The 18,645-nt window shown below is 42.6% G+C and overlaps 1 protein-coding gene across 2 annotated transcripts in view; it reads right to left on the reverse strand.

The window, feature by feature from the left end:
* Nucleotides 1–465: 465 nt before the first annotated feature.
* Nucleotides 466–18,645, reverse strand: part of COLQ (collagen like tail subunit of asymmetric acetylcholinesterase) — a 41,330-nt gene continuing 23,150 nt past the window's right edge. For both annotated transcript variants that reach the window (XM_018909566.3, XM_030239883.2), the window contains exons 9-17: nucleotides 18,035–18,079; nucleotides 17,282–17,317; nucleotides 16,334–16,414; nucleotides 12,968–13,064; nucleotides 11,128–11,267; nucleotides 8,244–8,363; nucleotides 7,540–7,660; nucleotides 5,247–5,349; nucleotides 466–3,265 (exon numbers count right to left, since the gene is read on the reverse strand). In XM_018909566.3, the coding sequence (XP_018765111.1) occupies nucleotides 3,196–3,265; nucleotides 5,247–5,349; nucleotides 7,540–7,660; nucleotides 8,244–8,363; nucleotides 11,128–11,267; nucleotides 12,968–13,064; nucleotides 16,334–16,414; nucleotides 17,282–17,317; nucleotides 18,035–18,079 (813 nt within the window). In that variant the 3' untranslated portion in view covers nucleotides 466–3,195. The remainder of the gene's footprint in view (nucleotides 3,266–5,246; nucleotides 5,350–7,539; nucleotides 7,661–8,243; nucleotides 8,364–11,127; nucleotides 11,268–12,967; nucleotides 13,065–16,333; nucleotides 16,415–17,281; nucleotides 17,318–18,034; nucleotides 18,080–18,645) is intronic.

An 18,645-nucleotide genomic window follows, 5' to 3' on the forward strand; every position in this document is an offset into this window, starting at 1 on the left:
ACCAAATCCTGGGTGCCCACTGTCCATCAGCACCTGAGGCTGTTGCTTTCTGTTTCACAGCCATCAGCTCAGCCTCTGGTACAGAGTTACAAAGCAGCCAGTAAATACATTATCAGGTAGCAGGAGCAGATAATCCCCCACACCACAGCCCAAAGCCTTATTAAAACCAAGTACATTCTGGGTTCCAACCAGAAATCAGTGGAAGTGGAGCTGTTCTGCCCATGGTGTGTTGCAGGGGTCAGTTTGGGGATGAGGCAGTGGCAAGCCCAGGAGCAGGGATGCACAGTCACACTCCCAGGCTGTGTGCGCGTCACTGCGCCCACACAGAACTGGATCCCACGGCAGGCAGGGAGAGGCAGCAGGCATGGGAAAAGAGGTGTTTTTTCCCTCCTCAGCATCTTAAACTAGGTAATTATATTTAAAACCCATGCTGTTAAGCACAAAATTAAATAAGTGAAAGTAAGGACATAGGGGAAATAAGGTAGCATGATTTATTGACATGAGCTGCTAATATACACAGTAGGCAATTACATATATTTAATCTTATATTAAGTGCAAGCCAGATTTTTTTGTATGCATTAATACAGTGCATGGCATAATGCTTTGTACTTGCCTTGAGTTGCATACTAATCATTAGAAAACTCTCCCAAAAGTGTATGCTGCTACAAAAGTCCAAGGAACTGAAATATTCCAATTAACTTTTGAACCTGTCTTGGCACAATGTTTTAAGTTCCCAAACTCAGAGAAGGAGGGAAGACAATTTGCAGCAGACCAGGCATCACCCAGCTGAAGAATACCCAAATGATGATAAATCAGGTATGTGAGTAATGAGGGCAAAGATTTCTTGGCAGCATTTTAAATCATATATACTTTACACCTTCCCAGGTGTCTTTCTCATGCTTTATCTTCTGAGGGGAGCATGACAGTAATGGAAGCATGATTTTTTTTTTTGTTTGTTTTCTTGTATTTTACATTGCTTTGTCCATTTAAAATCCATGCTGTTCCCAGCCTGACCAGGGTGAAAGGCCCCTTTCTGAACATGAGCAGCACAGTAGTTTTACCTGGGTGACCACATCTCCTGTTTACATTTTCTATGATCCATGCACATAGCTTTGTTATTTCAATGTCCTTTGGAGGTAGGAGCTTTTAATGAAAAAATGAAGGTGAGAGGCCACTGGGATTACCAGCTTCTCAGAGACTCCAGCCTTTTGGGGGGTTGAGATTAACTCCTTGGAGAAGGTGGGTAGTTCAGATGGAGTGTCTCCACCCCAGATTCTGCCAGGGGTTCAGCTGGAGGGATGGCTAGCAGGATTGCTGCTGGGAGTGTGTTTGTCCTCGAAAGCCTCCCAACAACCAGAACCTGCTCCTCGTGGTGTGATGCTGCTGGAACCTGCTGCTGGCACTAGCACAGGAAACTTAAAAGGCAGCTGTACTAGTGTCCAGATTTCCAGAGTTTCTGGCAATTTTCTTGTCCCAGTGGTTCCTGGACCTTTTATTAAGACCTCAGTTAACAAAAAAAAAAAAAATAAAATCAAACCGTTGAACTGGGCTACAAATGATGGTGACTTGGCTTCATAGCAACACAAATAGCCCAGGTAAGTGATAACCATGAAGATACACAAATTTTCTTTCATTTTTTGTTGCTAATTTGTGATTTCCAATATCACTTTATACGTGCATAGTTCAAGTCCTCTAGGCAGGTGGTCAAAGCTGCATGTGTTTCTTGATTGCTTTAATGCATTATCCTTGTAACATCCACCTTTATGTAACCTCTACAGAAGTGCCAGAGTCAGTGCAGCTGTTGCAGTGCTGTCCCTGGCACAGATAACTCACATTTCACACAGTCCTGTACAGCATTTACCACAAAGCAGGAAAGAGTGGCTTGTATGAAAATAATGCCTTGTTTTAAGGCTTTTAGTCCTGAATTCTGCACATTCTTGGTTTCATTTGCTGTTATAGACTTTTTTTCACATAACATTTAATATGCTTTCCATGTGAAACTTGCTCTTTACTACTTGCTAATAAATAAGTATATAATTACCCTGACTCCAATCAGAGCTGATATAGTTGAGAGACCTTCCCAAAAACCAAAACTCCACATGTACATTGCACAGCATGACCGAACATCCATGGATGCACGACTCCAGGGTCTGATTTACGGTGGTACAAAAGGGAGAACACACACTGGGGCACATGGTGCAGAATCAGCCAGTGGCACAGGGGGAGGGAGCACAGGGGATAACTGGGAATTGAGTGAGGGCTGGGTGGACAGCAGGTTGCAAATGCAAAGACCTTCCAGTGTGGGCACCAGAGAGAAGACAATGTGTGCATGGCCGGCCGTGGTTTCTGGGTGGGGAACCAATGCTGTCGCAGCCCCCGGGGTCAGGCAGAGCCCAGCCAGTTCAGCACAGAGGAGAAAAATACAGAAGTATGTTCCTTTTTTATCTTCCCTCCTTGTCTGATTTTCTCCTGGGAGAGAACTTCTTGGCTATTTCACAGTTTATTTGTCCAGTTTGTCCTTTTGTGGTGTGTTTTGCAGGCCTCCTGCTTGCAGCGCACAGACACACACCGACAACGTCTTTGCCTGAGGGTGATGTTAACCAGCTTATTTGACTGATTTGCTGATTCTGAAAGAACTTTAAGTCCTTTGACCAATGAAGGAGCATTGGTAACCTTAGAGTTGCTGAAGTCATCTCTAGTGGATACAACACTTGCGAAGTTCACATTGTAATAAAAGAGAAAGTCCCTCTTAACGCTGCATCCAAGATATGCTCTGTGTTTATGCAGAGAAGGGTTTAAGACAAAACCCCTGAAGAGATTATATTTGGGTTTAACAGTGCTAAGTCGAGGTAATTGTTACATGATGTTCCTGGTTAATGAAACTCAGCTTCCAGTAGTTTAATGTTGCTTTTGTGATGAAGAGCAAGTTGCCATCCCAGCCGCATGAAGTCTCACTGGCACACACAGCTTGACATTAATTTCTCTATTAAGACAGGATGCAGTGGTCCTATTTTTCCCTATCTGACAAACCTATCTTTAAAAAAAAAAATCTCAGAATGGCTATCAGCAGCATGATGTGTCTTTGTTTGTTTTCCCAGAGGTGGGTGGTTTTTTTATGTCCCAGTCCTTCTTGGATAGGTGATAGTGTAGCACCTAGCACCCCCTAGGCAAGGGATGCTGCCCACCTCTGCTGCCTCATGTGAAGTATCGACACTGTGTGGAGTCAATGTAGCAGTAAGAAGTGCAGCGCAATTTCCCGTAAGACCTGGAATAAAAGAGAATATCTCAGTTTCAAAACACGGTATGGATCATCCAGTTCATGGATGTAGCTCTCTGTAGGAGTAAAGAATTTGCATATGCAGCAGCATATGGGAAACTAAATAGGAGGGCAATTTTCATCAGTGCTCGACTGTGTTCTCCTCTGTCAGCAAAACAGGCGTCCAGGAGAAACTATCAGTGAAGATTAACTTGCAGTAATGTCAATTAAAAAAAAAAAATAAAATCCCTGTTGGCATCAGGACTGGAGCATTTCATGGGGGTGGATGCAAAAGGTCCTGGCGCTCACCCACGGAAGCTGTGGAACAAAATATCTTAGGCTCTGAGTTAAGTGTTATTCCAGTTACTCCCAACAGCTTCAGCAGGCATGACTGTGCCTGTCCTCTAACTTCTTTTTCATGTACTTGAAATAATGAGAGTGACACATTCCCACATTAGAAATAATTTTTAAAAGAGTAAATTGAAGAGTCCTTGCAAAATAAGGACAACCAGAGATTTTATCTTCCTACTGTCTTAAACTGAGCAGTGGCTGTACCTACTGAAGACCTGATCAGAACTGTTAATAAGAATTTAAATGAGTTTTTATTGCTAGAATGTCTAAGTGAATAACCCATCCACAACGTCAAGCTGTGCAGCTTTAAAACTACATCCTAGGATAACCCACATTCTCAGACTAACATCAAATCTGAAGAGAAGGTGTGTGAAACAGGAGGAGGGATCTGTGGGCTGGAAAGAGTAAAAAATGGGAAAATCAGTTGCAGCAGAGCTCTTGGAGGAAAGGTTATTTCGGGGTAAAACTCCCATGGGAGTGTTATACTCACACAAGCAGCCCACTTACTCATGATTCACAGCTTTTTCTTTAGTTTGGCAGATAATTTGCAGACTACACACAAAAATAAAATATCTCAGTTGCTCTTCAACAACTTGAATATACAAGCAAAGTGAAATTTATAAAGTTTTCTTCAAGCTTTTGTGGTGCTGTGTTGGGCACCAAATTTCAGACTCTTAGAAGGGAATAGTTTTCACAGTAGAGAACAACTCCACACTGTCTGAAGATGAGGTCTCTGTAAAATGTTTTAGTTTTGTCAGGTTGACTGGTCTGGATTTTAGTAATCTCTTACACCAAAAGTGCTCCAACAATTACAGTGGAAGGATTAGCACAGCACTAGATTTACAAAGACATCCTGTGGTTTCTTATTCCTGTCAATTAGCACATTATTGTTCCCTGAATGATGAGGGCTCTGCACGTAATTTAGTTTGCAAATTAAATGTTTCCTGTTAGCCAGTAACAATACCTGACAGCTAAATAGAGGTGCTGCTGTTGGAGGCAAAACGCTGACCAGAGGAAGCTGCCTAAACAGTGGCAGAGAAGGCAAGTCAACAGTAAGCAGATGTTTTAAATGAAGCACTTTGCCACACAGATGTATAGATTTGCATCTGCTGGTGAATGAATTTCCTGCACTTTGAAAAAGCTGAGAGATGACTGCTTGATTCAAAGCAAATACACCCCCAGAGTACCCATTAATGGGAAGGGCAGCAAGAGGCTGGTACCAGCCTGTGGTTTGGATGTTGTGAGGTTTTTTTCCTTCAGTGTGATCGTCTTGTCACGGTCTTTCCTACTTTTCTAAGGTTATGGCTGGACATTATTGTGACCAGATAAAGAAATCTTGCCAAGAAATGGGCAAACATAGGTCAGTGTGACCTTCATTCATTTTGTACAGTAAGAGGCATGGACTTCATACTGTGAAATGAGATTTAGCCCTTAAAGTCAATGATATACAGAAATAATTTGGCAGACTCTTTCTTCCCTGCTGCTTGCAGTGGTCCCAGTGGAATAAGGTTTAAGTGGGTAAAACTCCTCTGTTTTAAAGCTGGAAAAGAGAAAAAAAGAAAGACAAAAACACACACAAAACCCTGCTCCATAAACAAACAAAAAAACCCACCAAACCAAAGTGAAGACCTCCTCTTACCCAGGAAGGTATGTTCTACATGTCAGGTAGCCAAAATCCATCCCATCACAGTCTTCAACCCCCTCGTGCTTGTAGCCATCTCCACAGTAAGCACGGCGGCACCCTGGTGAAAAATAAAGAAATAAACACCTTCCAGGCACTTCATATGTAAAAGAAACAGGTGAAGTAACTGGAATAAGCTTTTTAAGGGTTAAGTATAAAGCAAGACATTATGGGGAAGGCATTCTGTAAGGAGTGTCTTAGAAGGAGCAGTGCTCTTCACTAGAAAGAATGTACTTTTTTAGGCTAATTTCAGTGATGAAGGGAAAGAATGGATAAATACTAAAAATAATTATTACAGAATCAGTAATTACAACAGCACTTATTTGAAACTTATTATTGCCATAGATAATTACCATCAAAACAAGTTAAGGGAAACATAAAATACAGTTCACATAAATGATTCGGGGAAGTCACAATCTCAAAAAAATGATCTTAGGTGGTTAACCGGTTTGAAATTCCCAACCTAGACCATTCCCCAGTTCTGTGCAATATCTCTCTTTGTCTGCTGTGAGTTTCCACATATGAACGAAATTATGCAGCCTGTCTATAAAGAAATAAAACTTATAAATGTTGCCAAAATCATGATTTTCCCACTGATGACTCCTACTGACTTGAGCGTGAGTGGGATTTGTCACATTTTTTCATGGTGACTGACACGTAGGCTGCAGCAATTTGTGGGTTTGCTCGCCATTTTAGCAATTGGACTTTGATTTTAATATCTTCAGCATATTGAAAATGACTTTCTAACATGAACAAATTCATTTAGTTAAAATCCCTTCGACATCTTCTGGGAGAATCCATTGGTGTCAAGCCAAGGATTAAACAGACACTCAGGAACAGGGAGTTTTTAAGAGGCTGAAGTGAGTTATTTACAAATAGAAATGATTAATTAATTGCACCAAGGATATGTTTGTCAGAAACTGATGCTTCTAAGACCAACAAGCCTCTTTTCCAACAAAATCCATTTAACATTCTGCTAGCCTTTTCCTTTTGGTTCAGTTACAGGAGAAGAATGACGACAATGTGCTCATTTCCAAATAACTCAAGGATGGGTCACATCAGTGTCAAATCTGTGTACTGCAAGGCCTCCACTGAGGCTTTGGACAATGCACAGCACAGAGAGCACAAAGTGCCCTCAGACACAGAGTGCACAATTTTGCAGGCACTAGAACTAATGAACACTATCTTGCCACATGGTTGTTCCCCACAGCTGATTGCAAGTTCTAATTTAATCGTTTCCTCATGTCTGGAAACAGGAGAGATGTTGTCTGCCGTCTCTCTGGAGTGCTCTGCAGTCAGGCAAACTTAGCAGGGATTTTATTTATGTGTCTCCCTAGACCTGTTGAGATGGAATTGCCTTTGAAATCTCTTTCCTGTTGTCATCGAGAAGTTGACTGGGATTCCTAAGTCATGAGGGGTAGGGTGGTGATGGACAGGTGGATGGAGTAACTTGCACAGGGCATGGCCACTGCATACACCCCATTTTCAAAGTCATTGAGTGATATATAAATGAAAAATTGCATCTTTCAGTGTTGGGTGATACTGCTCTGAAGTGTGAAGAAGCATCCCTTTGCTGGGAACAACAGAGCACCAAACCTTCTATGTGGACATGGTGAGGGCTGTGCTCTGGAGAAGGATTCAAGATGTAAAAGTAACTGAGAGGAGGAAGTGAAGGTTGCCACAGCTGCCCAAATGCTTATATGTTCTTTGCTATCAACAATCAGCAAAATGGAACGAAGATGGAGTAGACATGAATTAAATGTTATGTAAACATGATAGTGAAGGTAGTGGGCTGACACCTTCCCTATGCAAGCAAATAACAAAATCCAAAGTGATGTTTCTGGACTCAGGATCTATTTTATCATAAGAAACAGTGTCTATCCCAAGGGCTCCACTGTCTATCCCAAGGGCTGTGCTGCACTGCAAAGGTGTGCTACAGCTTTTAGAGAGAGCTGGCAGCCCCAGGAAAGGTGTGTGTGTAAACCAGCTGTTGGATGGCCCTCGAAATACACTGTCTCTCAACCAGGATGCAGAGAAGTGCTGCTGTCACCTCTGTCCTGTGTGGTGTGTGCCAACCACATGGATGGAAGCCTCACTTTTCACCCTGTGGCCATCGTGCCTCCCTTTCCCCAGGCCCGCCCTTGATTCACAAACCACACAAGCTCTCCCATGCACCAGCAGTGTACCCTGTGGTACAACTAATGCACCTTCCCTGGCAGGAAGAAGCCCCTCCTGCTGTGCTGTAACTTACTTATGCAGTCATCAGTCACAACTGTGTTGCCATCGTCGCACTCCTCCCCATCCTGCACGATGCCATCTCCACAGGTGCCCCCCTCCTCCAAGCGGTAATCCATGGGGTACAGAGGGGTGAGCTGAGCAGGCAAACACACAGTGGTTACTGAACCAGACCAGCAGCAGCCTGGCCAGCAAGCAGAGAAGGGCTCTGGGGGGCAGGTCCCACAGCCAGGTTTTTATGCCTTGTTATTTGTTGGTTTATACAGAGTCTGATCCAAAGTCCAGCAGACCCAAGAAAGATCCTGTTGTTAATTTCAGCAGGACTCATCTTAGCTCCTTGAAGCAATAAGGAAATATGTGAGTTTGGTTTGCAGGGTTTTAGTTCTGCAACTCTGTACCCTGGTGAGTTTTCCCGAATTTTGTATTAAATAAAAACTCTTTTTATCACCATAATTCCCTGAACTCTGCTCCAGGTTGTTCACCAGTGGTTCACAGGGAGGTTAGCAAAACCTGCAACACTGCTGAGTCAATTCCTCAGTAATTAAGACTCCTGTGAATAAAATTCACTGAATTATGTACAGCTGTGTCAGTGTTCAAAACTGAGCTTTTCCCCATTTGCTTAACTGATTCTGTGTGACACCTTAAGTACAGAAATATGTTCTGTATTTCAAAATGAAACATACACTCACGGGTTTTCTGAGACCACAGTCATATTTTCACCTGGACTGGGAGCCATCCAAAGGTATCCTTGAAATACAAAGATCTCTGATCTCTTCTAAATGCTAATGCATTTTCAGTGTTTAACCGGTCCAGTTCTTCTTGATTGTTCACCACAAAAATCTGGGGCACACAAAAAGAGGTGATTGGTAACCTTCTCAAGAAACTCTTTGGATTATCACAGAATCTAGTTTGGCATATATATATTCAAATAGGTAAATAATATACAGAAAATGGCTCAGTTGTTTTCAGAAAGAGAGGAGGTGAGAAGATACAGCAATGGAAATAATGGTGTTTCCTGGGCCCCTATTTTGAAATGCACATCCTCAAGTAAAAATCATACAAATAGTGTAGCACAATCACTGCTGAAAAGAACTTTCTGATGCTCAAATGGTTTGATGCTGAGGCAATTGCAAAATCCAAGTGGGCATAAGTGTTTTTTGTGGATTTGCTATAACTTTTTAGGCATGTTTGTGGCTACAAAATAAATAATACATGGCTCAATATGACCTTCACTTAACTTTTACCTCTTTGTTATTTCTTTAGATTTAATTGACACTAAAATGCATGTTTCTTTATATGCATATACTATGGTCTGAAGCCAAGTCTCCAATTATACTGCAAAAAAATTAGTTCAAAATGGAAAAATTAGGACAAGCTGCTCTCTTACCCATTTCTTTAATGTCTCAGTCACTGAAATTGGATGTAAAAGACATTAGGAAATAATCTCTTCCTTCAGCAGCTTAATCAATTTAATTTTTGTAAGATTCAAGCCATTTTTAAATTTAAAAAAAGCAAAGGGAGTGTTTCTGTGCAAAACGCATTTAGGTCTGAGTCTGAGTCTCACCAACATAAACAGAACTGGCTCTCTAAAAAGCAAGTTACCTTGAAATTTTTACATAGCAGAACATTCCCATAACCCTGGATGAAGGCCAATTTCATTAAAGAAGCATTGAATAGAAATGCCTTCAGCTTGAATGAAAGGAAGCAAATAAATAGGAAACCAGCACAGAACTGATTCTATAATTGTGTTCAGGAGTTCAGGGAACAGCCCCAGAGCTCCAATTTCCCTTGAAATCAATAACAAAACTATGCTGTCTCAAACCATTACAGATGTCAGCCTTTAAAATTGCACAAGATTTTAAAAAATTGAATGAATCTAAGTCAGTGACAGAAAAGAGCACTTTGCTTCCCAGCCTCTGCCCTCCTCTGGAGGAGCTGCTGGGTGCATGGGTGGTGGCACTGAGGTTGTGCTGCTTTGGCAAACCACAGGGCCAGGGCACAGGGCACCCTCTCTGGATCTTTTCCATCTGCAGCTGTAGAACCCTGACAAGAGCTTTCCAGTGGCCCAAGACAGGCTTCAAACTGATACATGGGGATCTGGACAGAATAAACAATAGTGATGTTTAAGCTCTAGTTTAAGTTAAAGTGTTCTTTACTCTTGAGGGAGTAAAACAAATGGGGCAGGCAGGAAAACAGGGAATGCGGCTCTGGAAGTGCCTCAATTCCAGAGCTAAGCCTTGCCTTTTTGCCATCCCACATTCCTGGCAACAAATGGCACCTGGGAGCTCATAGTGATAGTGTATGGTATTTTAGATATTTACACTCTCATTACTGTCTTTTAAGATCTATTACTATCATTACTATCTTTTAAGTAATGATAGTAATAGATCTTTTAAGATCCTATCTTTTAAGATAGGAAACTGTACCTGATGGAGAAGGAGGGTAATGAGACCTCTACATTATATTGAGAGCCTTAAAGCTTTTCCTGTGAGTTCTCCAGGCTGCAAAGTACACGATGGGGTTTTTTTGCATGCAGTGTGGTGTAATATGCACCCTTATTTCAGCACATTCATCTCTCACCATTATGTTTTCAAAAACAACAGGAGGGTTTTTTCTAATGCAACAGGGATGAGCAAGCAGCTGGCACAGCTGACAAGAACTTGTGCAAAAGGCTGAGCTCAATGACCCAGTTTAATGGTGCTGTGAGTGTGTCCCTTCCACACACTGTGACAGCTTTCTGACACTGTGACAGGTGGGGTCTGACAAAACTATTTGCTGCTCATTGGCATTCAGAGACAAGCAGACACTGCACCATTTCCACTTGCATGGGTGGAGTAGCTGAGCTATGCTGGCACACAGCACCAAGGGAGCATCTTTATCTCTGACTGAGTGCTGCACTGCACAGAATAATGAGGCAGGGCCCAGCAGAAGGAGAAGGGCATAAACAGTAGTTACAAAGCCCAAAGAAATCAATGATAAAAAATTACTAGGTCATATTTCACCAATGCCTTGTCCTTTAAAATATTTTGTCCAATTTGCTGATAAAAATGCTTTCAAGGCTAGAGATGGAAATCAGCCACATAATGTGCATGTCTGCAGACTGGAGCCCAGACACCTGATTCTCACAGTTTGTGGAAACTCCTGTTATTGAGGATCTGTGCTCTGGGAGAAAGCTCTATTGCATACATGAAATGCTTGATCCCAATATTCAATTCTGAAATCACTGTGTTAAAAAACCCCCAAACAAAAAAGAAAGGTATGCTTACTTTACTGACCAATCTGAAATGAATTTTGATTTCATGAAATAAAAAGGACAGATTACATATATACAGTAGTACATGAAAGAGAGCACCTCTAGACTTGAAAAACATTTCCAAACAAGTGCTACCATACTGATGTTTGGGAAGAGCTGCAATTCAGCACATCAATCACACAAGTTAAGAGCTGAACTCTTTTGCACCTCTGGATCTCAGAGGTTTTGGGTACTAGAAATCACACATTGCTTATATATATATATTAAACAAAAAGTATTAGTGAGTACAACACCTCAGGTAATAAAAGCACTTCAGAGCTGCTTACACTCCCTCCCAGAAAACTTGCTTACCGCGGGAACTTTTGGGTAGCTGTGTCCAAACACAGATTGCTCATATGATGGGTTACTCATTTGCTGTGGGGTTCTGCAGAGACATCTCCCTGGAGGCCCTGGAAGTCCTCTTTCTCCCTTTGGTCCAATTGCAAATTGCCCTAGGAAGCAGAGGACCAGCTTGCCTTGTTATGAGGTTACTACACACCACACACACACAACCTTAGGGGAGAAAGTACAGGTCAGGTGGATGTATGCATTTACCCAAGTTTTCAGACAGGCACAGCTCCCACCAATTCCACTGGGAACCAAAGGGAGGCACTAATTCCAGTAGTTCAGGAGAAAGATGCCAGCTTTTTAGCACAGTCATATTATTTCAGATCACCTTCTGAATTTTTCTACCAGTTTTACAGAGGAAGAGAGAGACCATTTGCTTAGAATAAATGTCAGCCTGTTTGAAGCTACAGAAATTCAGGAGAGGATGAACCCACAGATCACTCTACAGCGCCTACACACCAAGTTTTGGAAAGTAAGTCTCTGAATTAGTCCACAACAGATTGGACTTGTGTCTTTGTACAATCACTTGAGCAATGCTCTTTCACAGGTTTCTAGACAGCAAAAACCCAACTAAAAATACAGGAGCTTTTTAATGTTTTAATTAAACATTAATAAGAAAAAAAATTACTGCTTTTTGACTTTCAAACTTTGGCAAGGATGCACTGCTCTGCAGATTTAGATTATGAGCCAATATGGTCATACTGCAAGTAGTGACATCACTACAGAAACGTATTTTAGGATCAGAATTTATATTCTAGAGGAAAAAGATTAATAATCATGACACATAAACTTTCTGTGGATGGAATAAAGGCTTGAAAAAGTAATCTCAAGGTCCTGGCTGCCTTCCCATCAGCACGGTAAAAATTCTGCCTTCTGAAAGCTTCCAGCTAATTTACTCAAGCAAAGATGCTTCTTAATGGGAGACGTGAGATATATGAAGATTCTGAAGCTGTGCCCAGCTTTACAGATGTTCTATTTCCACACCACCACAAGAAGAGACCTCCTGTCTGCTAATGCAAGCAAGGGAAGGAAAAGGTGAAGCAAAATGGAAGGGGACATTGTGTGTTGGGGTCATGTATTGTCCTTCCTGTCCATTTTGGACCAAGAAGCTGGCCAGGGTTCATGTGCATGCACAGCTCTGAGGATGTACAAGTATGTTATTACAAGGTTTTTCTCATAATTTCTACACACACAACTGCAGTGAGCATAGATCTCAAGGATTTAATTATATAGACAGTTTTTCTCCACTGCTCTCTTTTTCCCCTGACTCCTATCCTGTTCTATTCTCTTCCCTTATTTCCTTAATGACACTGTAACTTCAATCTCATCTATTTTTCCCTTGCAGAGCTGCTGAGGGTGAACACGTCCTGTCTGATTAGAAATCACAGTTTTTCACTGCAAGCCAGGATATCTGGAGAAGCAGACCTTTGATGATGGAGATTGCCTAGTCTCTCCAAGGCTGCCAGATGGCTGTTCATCATCCCCATCTACAAAAATCCCTCAGGGACCACACAGGATTTAGTTTTGGTTTTATCTGAAACACCAGAAGCCATAAAGTAGGTTTTAAAGTCATGGACAGGGATGGCGTGACCTGCCTCCAGGAGAAATCCTCTCCTTGCCGTGGATGGAGAAGAAAACAGAGCCCTGCAGCACTCTGTGCAGGGGCCTGTGTGTGCCTGGTGAGTCAGGAGGGGCTGGGGAGCAGGAACACTCCTGGGGAGGTGGATGGGGAGCAGGGACACTCCTGGGGAGGTGGCTGGGGAGCAGGGACACTCCTGGGGAGGTCACCTCATTTTCAGCTTACCTATTCCTGAAGGTCCAGGGGGGCCTGGCTGGCCCACAGGCCCGGGCCTGCCGGGTGGGCCCATGACACCCGCAGGCCCGATGTCCCCCTTGAGTCCCTGGAAGAGAAGTGACATCCATTTCATGGCTAAGCTATTAGTAACTAATAAAACAAACAAACATTAGTAACAAGCCAGCACTGGCTTCCCATTTAAGAAAGCCAAGAGATTTGCCAGAAGAAACATGAGCTTCATGGACACCACCCCGGGGAACCAGGGCTGTCCTCTCCTCTCCTTTGTGGAGACAAAAAGGCATGGCCAGGCAGGACTTCTGCTCCCAGATGGGAATGGCCACATGGATCTGCCCTGGGAGGAATCAGGAATCACCCTGCTCTGACTTCAATCATTTGATAGCCTTTCTTTAAGGCTGCCTTTTTAACCCCTGTAACTCTCTAGAAGTGAGTGCCGCTGAGAAAGAAAGGAGAAAATCCCTGAGGAGCTGTCAAGGGCTTCCACAGCGACATTTCCCAGTCTTAGGGCTCAGCCTTTCAGAAGCTCACTGATGACTTTGACACTCACACTATTTTCAGAATGTTTGAGGTTCCTGGATTCCTGTATCCCCCTGACTTTCACCATGGGTATAGCTAGGATAACAAATCATCACAAGCCAAGCCAGGGCTTGGCCTTACAAGTGCAGCTTAATGTTTAGCAACCCCGTGCTGAGAAATGGTGGCCCTCTGGCAGCAGTAGCAAATGCTGCAAAATTACCTCTGAGTGGGAGAGGGCCTTACACACAGTTAACACACAATAGCTGAAATTCTCAAAAATCAGCCCTAATTTGCCTCCTGGGAGCTTGTTTGTGCAGCCATACCCTAAGGCATTTGGGAGTTTCAACCTAGAACTGTTTGGCTCCTTCTCAGTTTTTGCTCCTGAATTTAATAGGGTGACACTTATTAAAAATAACTATATTTATCTTCCTGCTCATATACTCTCCAAGGCTTGGATTTCTCAGCTTATCTTTCAGAAGTATATTACATAGCTTAAAGCTTAAATATCTGACTTGATTTTTATGTAACAGCAAATGTTATTTAGCATAATAAAAATAATAAGCACTATGTAAGCTTTCTCTTAATGACAAAGGAGATTATTTCCTTGAAGATGGTGCAATTCCAGGTTAATGTGCATTCAGAATCATACAGTAAATGATTGCATGTCTAATTTAAGAGTAGCAAAGCATATATATTAATATATGCTGAAATAATTGTTATATAATATGTTACATCCCATGGATATGTTTGAATGTCGCTTGCACCATTTCAGCAGAGGAAGGCTGATTTTGCCCTGGCCTATAAAAAACTAATTGAATATTTGCTTTGTTTAATCCTATTAGGTAAGCTCTGAGACATAAAAATATTTCAGGATTTATGTGAATGTCAGTGATCCTGATCTCTAATTACTTCGTACATTATGCAACACAGAACTAGCAGACCAGGATTTTGTAGCCCCAAAGAAGACTGTGGGAAATCTTCCCCCGCACAACAGCAATTTCACAGAGGAAAGGTGGTGCCAGTCAGACATGTGCTAACTGAAAAAAAAGCTGTTTTCTGTGTCCCCTGCTTGGAGGGATGATGGCTTAATACCCTCCTGCTTAGCACTGATGGATTAAATAATAATGGCAAGGCTTGATCTTCAATGTTTTTGCCTTGTTTATCTTTCACACGTGCCCACGGCATTGGGAGAAGCTTTTCCCCTTGACAATATTTGTGCTCATGCCCTTTCTTCCAAACTAGCACTACCTAAAGCCCTAAGTCATTCCTCCTTCTCAAGACTGAAACCTAAACTTGGGTTTGCTCGGGGTCAGTTCCCAGGTTATAAAGCTTTGGGTGCTGTATCTCGGTCAGCTGTGTAAGGCTGTGACTTGTGACTCCCAGCTCCTGGCCACGTGTCAGGAAGAGCCTGTCCCAGAGGCAGGGAGACTTGAAGAAGTCAGTGAGCTAATCAAGACATATCTGGAAATGGAAGTGGAAGTGACACCTGCTTAATTTAGCTGCTTTTATCTAGGCATGTCAGCTGGATCAAGAGACAGGAAATGGCCCCATGCTGGTGGAAACTATCCTCTCAGCTGGACAAACAGCCAGACCTCTGCAGCACTTAAAGGTGGCAGCCAGACCCACAGAGCCTTAAAATGCCACTCCCTATTTTTTTCAAAGGATTAGAAAAGAAGAAAGGAAATAGCAGGTTCACCAGTTATAGAGAGGGAAAGCCTTTTTCATGCTGAATCAGTGCTAGGATTGCTCTCAGGGCACCAGAAAGGGGTTTGTGCGCTGAGCCTTGGGACTGGAAACACCAATCTAGAGGCAAACTATAGGTCTTTTAGTCACACTGATTGTTAAATTATGACATGCTTATGTCACCAATCTAGAGGCAGACTATAGGTCTTCTAGTCACACTGATTATTCTCTTTAATTATGACATGCTTATGTCACCACTTTTATATTAAGCCACCGTGTAAGGTGACAAAATGTCTAAGGTCAAATAAGGAGTGCACGGCATTCCAGTTGATCTGCAGGGTCTGCATCTTCTCTTGTCTTATGCTGTGGAAAGATATTCCACAGCACAGAGGCAGAGCAGAAAAACAGGGTTAAAAAAAAGAATAGAGCAAACCCCTCAAAACCAGCAAAAAGCACACAGCAGCTTTTAACACCTGACAAATCTAGGACAAAAAAATATTTCTTTTGGGTCATCTCAGAGACTTACATTGCTCATACCTCCCTTACTTGGAGATCTATTACTTCCTCCCTAACACCCAACTTGTCTTTTTTTCCCACATTGGCTACTTTGTCACTTCCAAATATTACCTGTTCTCATCAGAGCAGCAGTGAAGCAGGGATGTGCCTCTCCTTGCCATGCTGGGCATAACAAGACTGCAAATAAACTACTTCCATCTAAGCCCCTACCACTGAAATGCTGCATTGGTGGAGTCAGTATCCAACTTACACACAATTCTGAGTCTTTACAATTCAGCTGGAACTCTGAAAACGTAGCTCTGCTAGCATAATTTTGAGCTCTCTAGCTGTCAGGTGGAGCTGGGTGTTCCTTAGGATTCAAAGGAAGCCTTCAAGATCTGCTTGAATTGTATTAAATGAGTTCATTATCCATCCAGGATAAAACCAGCTTTTCCCATGCTGCCTGGGCAGGGAGCTGAGTGCTGCAGAAAAGACTCCAGCCCTAAAGCTGAGGCTTTAACTCCTGTGTAGCCTGTGCATGCCTGTGAGGTGTTCCAGGGCTTCTCTCCACTCCCTGTGCAGCACAGTGCATGGTACAGAGCTTAGACCACACAGTCACACAGATGCCATGAGTCACAGGAAGAGGAAACAACGTGGTCCTACTTGTTTGCCTCGTTTTCCAGGTCTTCCTATAGGTCCTCTGTGTCCTGGTACTCCAGACTGTCCCTTGGGGCCCATCTCTCCCTTGGTGGGTACAGAGGGAAGGAAGAAGGAGTTAAGTACATGGTTTTACCTGCCTTGAGTAAGACAGCAGATACACATGGTTTTCATTCACATGACTCCTCTAGATAATGCTGGCACCGTTTCTTTCTTAGAAATCCAAAATTATAATAAAATAGTTTAAAACAAACGTTAAGTAAGAAGATGCTCATACAATTTACCCACATACCCCTGAAAAATCCTTTCCTAAGGAAGAGGCCACATGAGATCAGAAACTCACTTAGAGACTTGGAGAGCTCTCTGACCCCTTTGCAATATCTTGCTTTGCTGTTAAGATGCACATGTGGTGAAAATACTTAGGGAAAGGAAGGTAAATTCACTCATCTTCTCATCTCTCTAGAAGCAACTATTAATTTCTTTTCTAATTTCAGAGGCATGGTTTTATTGTGTACTAAAATTATCCACCTTTAAGTTTTCCATAAGCCAGCACCTGAATTTTGATTGTTTTTCAAGTACAGAATAATGATGACTTAAAAACTGCTCAGGGTTATCACTACTATATACAGTAGTGCCATTTTGCTTCAGAGTATCAAGAAGGAAATATCTACGAGTTTCAATTGAATAAAACCTTAGCAATCAGGGCATTTAAATAGAAGGGAGATTATAACTAAAGGAATAATCTAGGGGGGAAAGAGAAACAGCACCAAAGAGCTAAATCTCAGTTTTCTCTCAAGCTAAAAAGCCTAAAGAATTTGATCAAGTCCAGGCAATGCTGGTCTCTGAGTCAAGCAAGACCTTCAATGTCTCATGCCATCCAGGAAATCCCTGAATCCACTCATTGAGCCTGTCTCAGCATTTAACACAACTCCCCAACATATCACACCCACTTACTTTTTGTCCCAGCATTCCAGGGAAGCCTATTTCTCCCTACAAAGTCAAAGGAGAAAAATAATCAGAAAATGTGTAGTGATCTTTGACAAAGCAGCACCTTCCTTGGAAGGAATAAAAACAGTGCCATGTGTGGCTATCACTTAAGAACTCCTGCACTGACTCAGCACTGCAGGTAATGCAGTAGGTGAATTGATAAGCTAAACTTTACTATAAAGCTCCTTGTATGGTGCCATTACTCCTCTGTCTCATCCTCCGCTGCCAGTTTCTGCTTTTCTGGCAAAATCATCCCATCTGTTCTCTTGTCTACAGGCAGCTCTGCTACCTGGACAGGTCCCAAAGCCTGCCTGGGAATGGCACTTCTCCATTTCCACCAAAAGCAGTTTGCTTTTCCTTTCTTAGTCGAAGGAACCCCCATGCCACTAATCTCCCCCCCTCTTCCCCTCCCAGTGTTACCATATGACCAGCTGAAAGCATTTTGGGAGCTGCAATGGTTCTGGGCAGCACAGCCCAGGAGGGGCTGGGGTGACTCCAGGAAAATCCTCCTGCATCTCATTAACCCCCTGTGCACCGGGCTGGGGGCACAGGGACATGGAGCTGCCCCACTGCCCTCATTGCTGATGGGACCACTGCTTTCCCTCACCACTCCTGCCCTCCCTGGAAGATGCTTTCAGGCTCCTTTCCTCCATGCCCCTCCTGTTTTTCCCTGTCAGATCCTCAGATGCACATTCACAGCCATCTAGAAAAGAAAATTACCGGGTCTCCTTTGACTCCTTTGTCGCCTCTGTCACCTCTGGATCCCTGAAAAGAGATAACAGTAGAACAACAGCCTAATTACTACCATTTCATGGGGAAGCAAAAAATATTTTTTTCCCATACAATGCATTATTGAAGTCAACAGAGTACAGTAATATCTTCAGAGTGAGAGATATGCTTCATTACTGATATCATAACTGAATTAATGCTAAGGACTGTAGGAAAAGGGAGTCATTCTCCCCAGATAATTACTTTAAATATATGCTTTCCTGGACATAATACTTTCCATGTTTTTTTTCCCCAGTTGGCTTCTTTCCCCAGTTCAGGTCCCACTGAAGGATCCTAGAGTACAAAGTGTCTCAGTGCCAAAGCATGTGTCAGCTAATTAAACCAGACCGACAATTAAGGATTATTTTACCCATGCTACAGATGGGGGAGCCTGTAGTGAGTTTCACTGTAGCAACTTGTTCATGAGGATACAGGGTGTAAAACTCACTTTTTCAGCACCCCAGCTCAAGACACAAGACTGTGCTCCTTCTCAATACGTGTTTTCATTTCTCAGTGGGACTTTTAGACTTCATCAAAATTCAACCTCGTTTCTACAGTTGCAG

The sequence above is a fragment of the Serinus canaria genome, chromosome 2 (genome assembly GCF_022539315.1).
Source record: "Serinus canaria isolate serCan28SL12 chromosome 2, serCan2020, whole genome shotgun sequence".
Lineage (NCBI taxonomy): Eukaryota > Metazoa > Chordata > Aves > Passeriformes > Fringillidae > Serinus > Serinus canaria.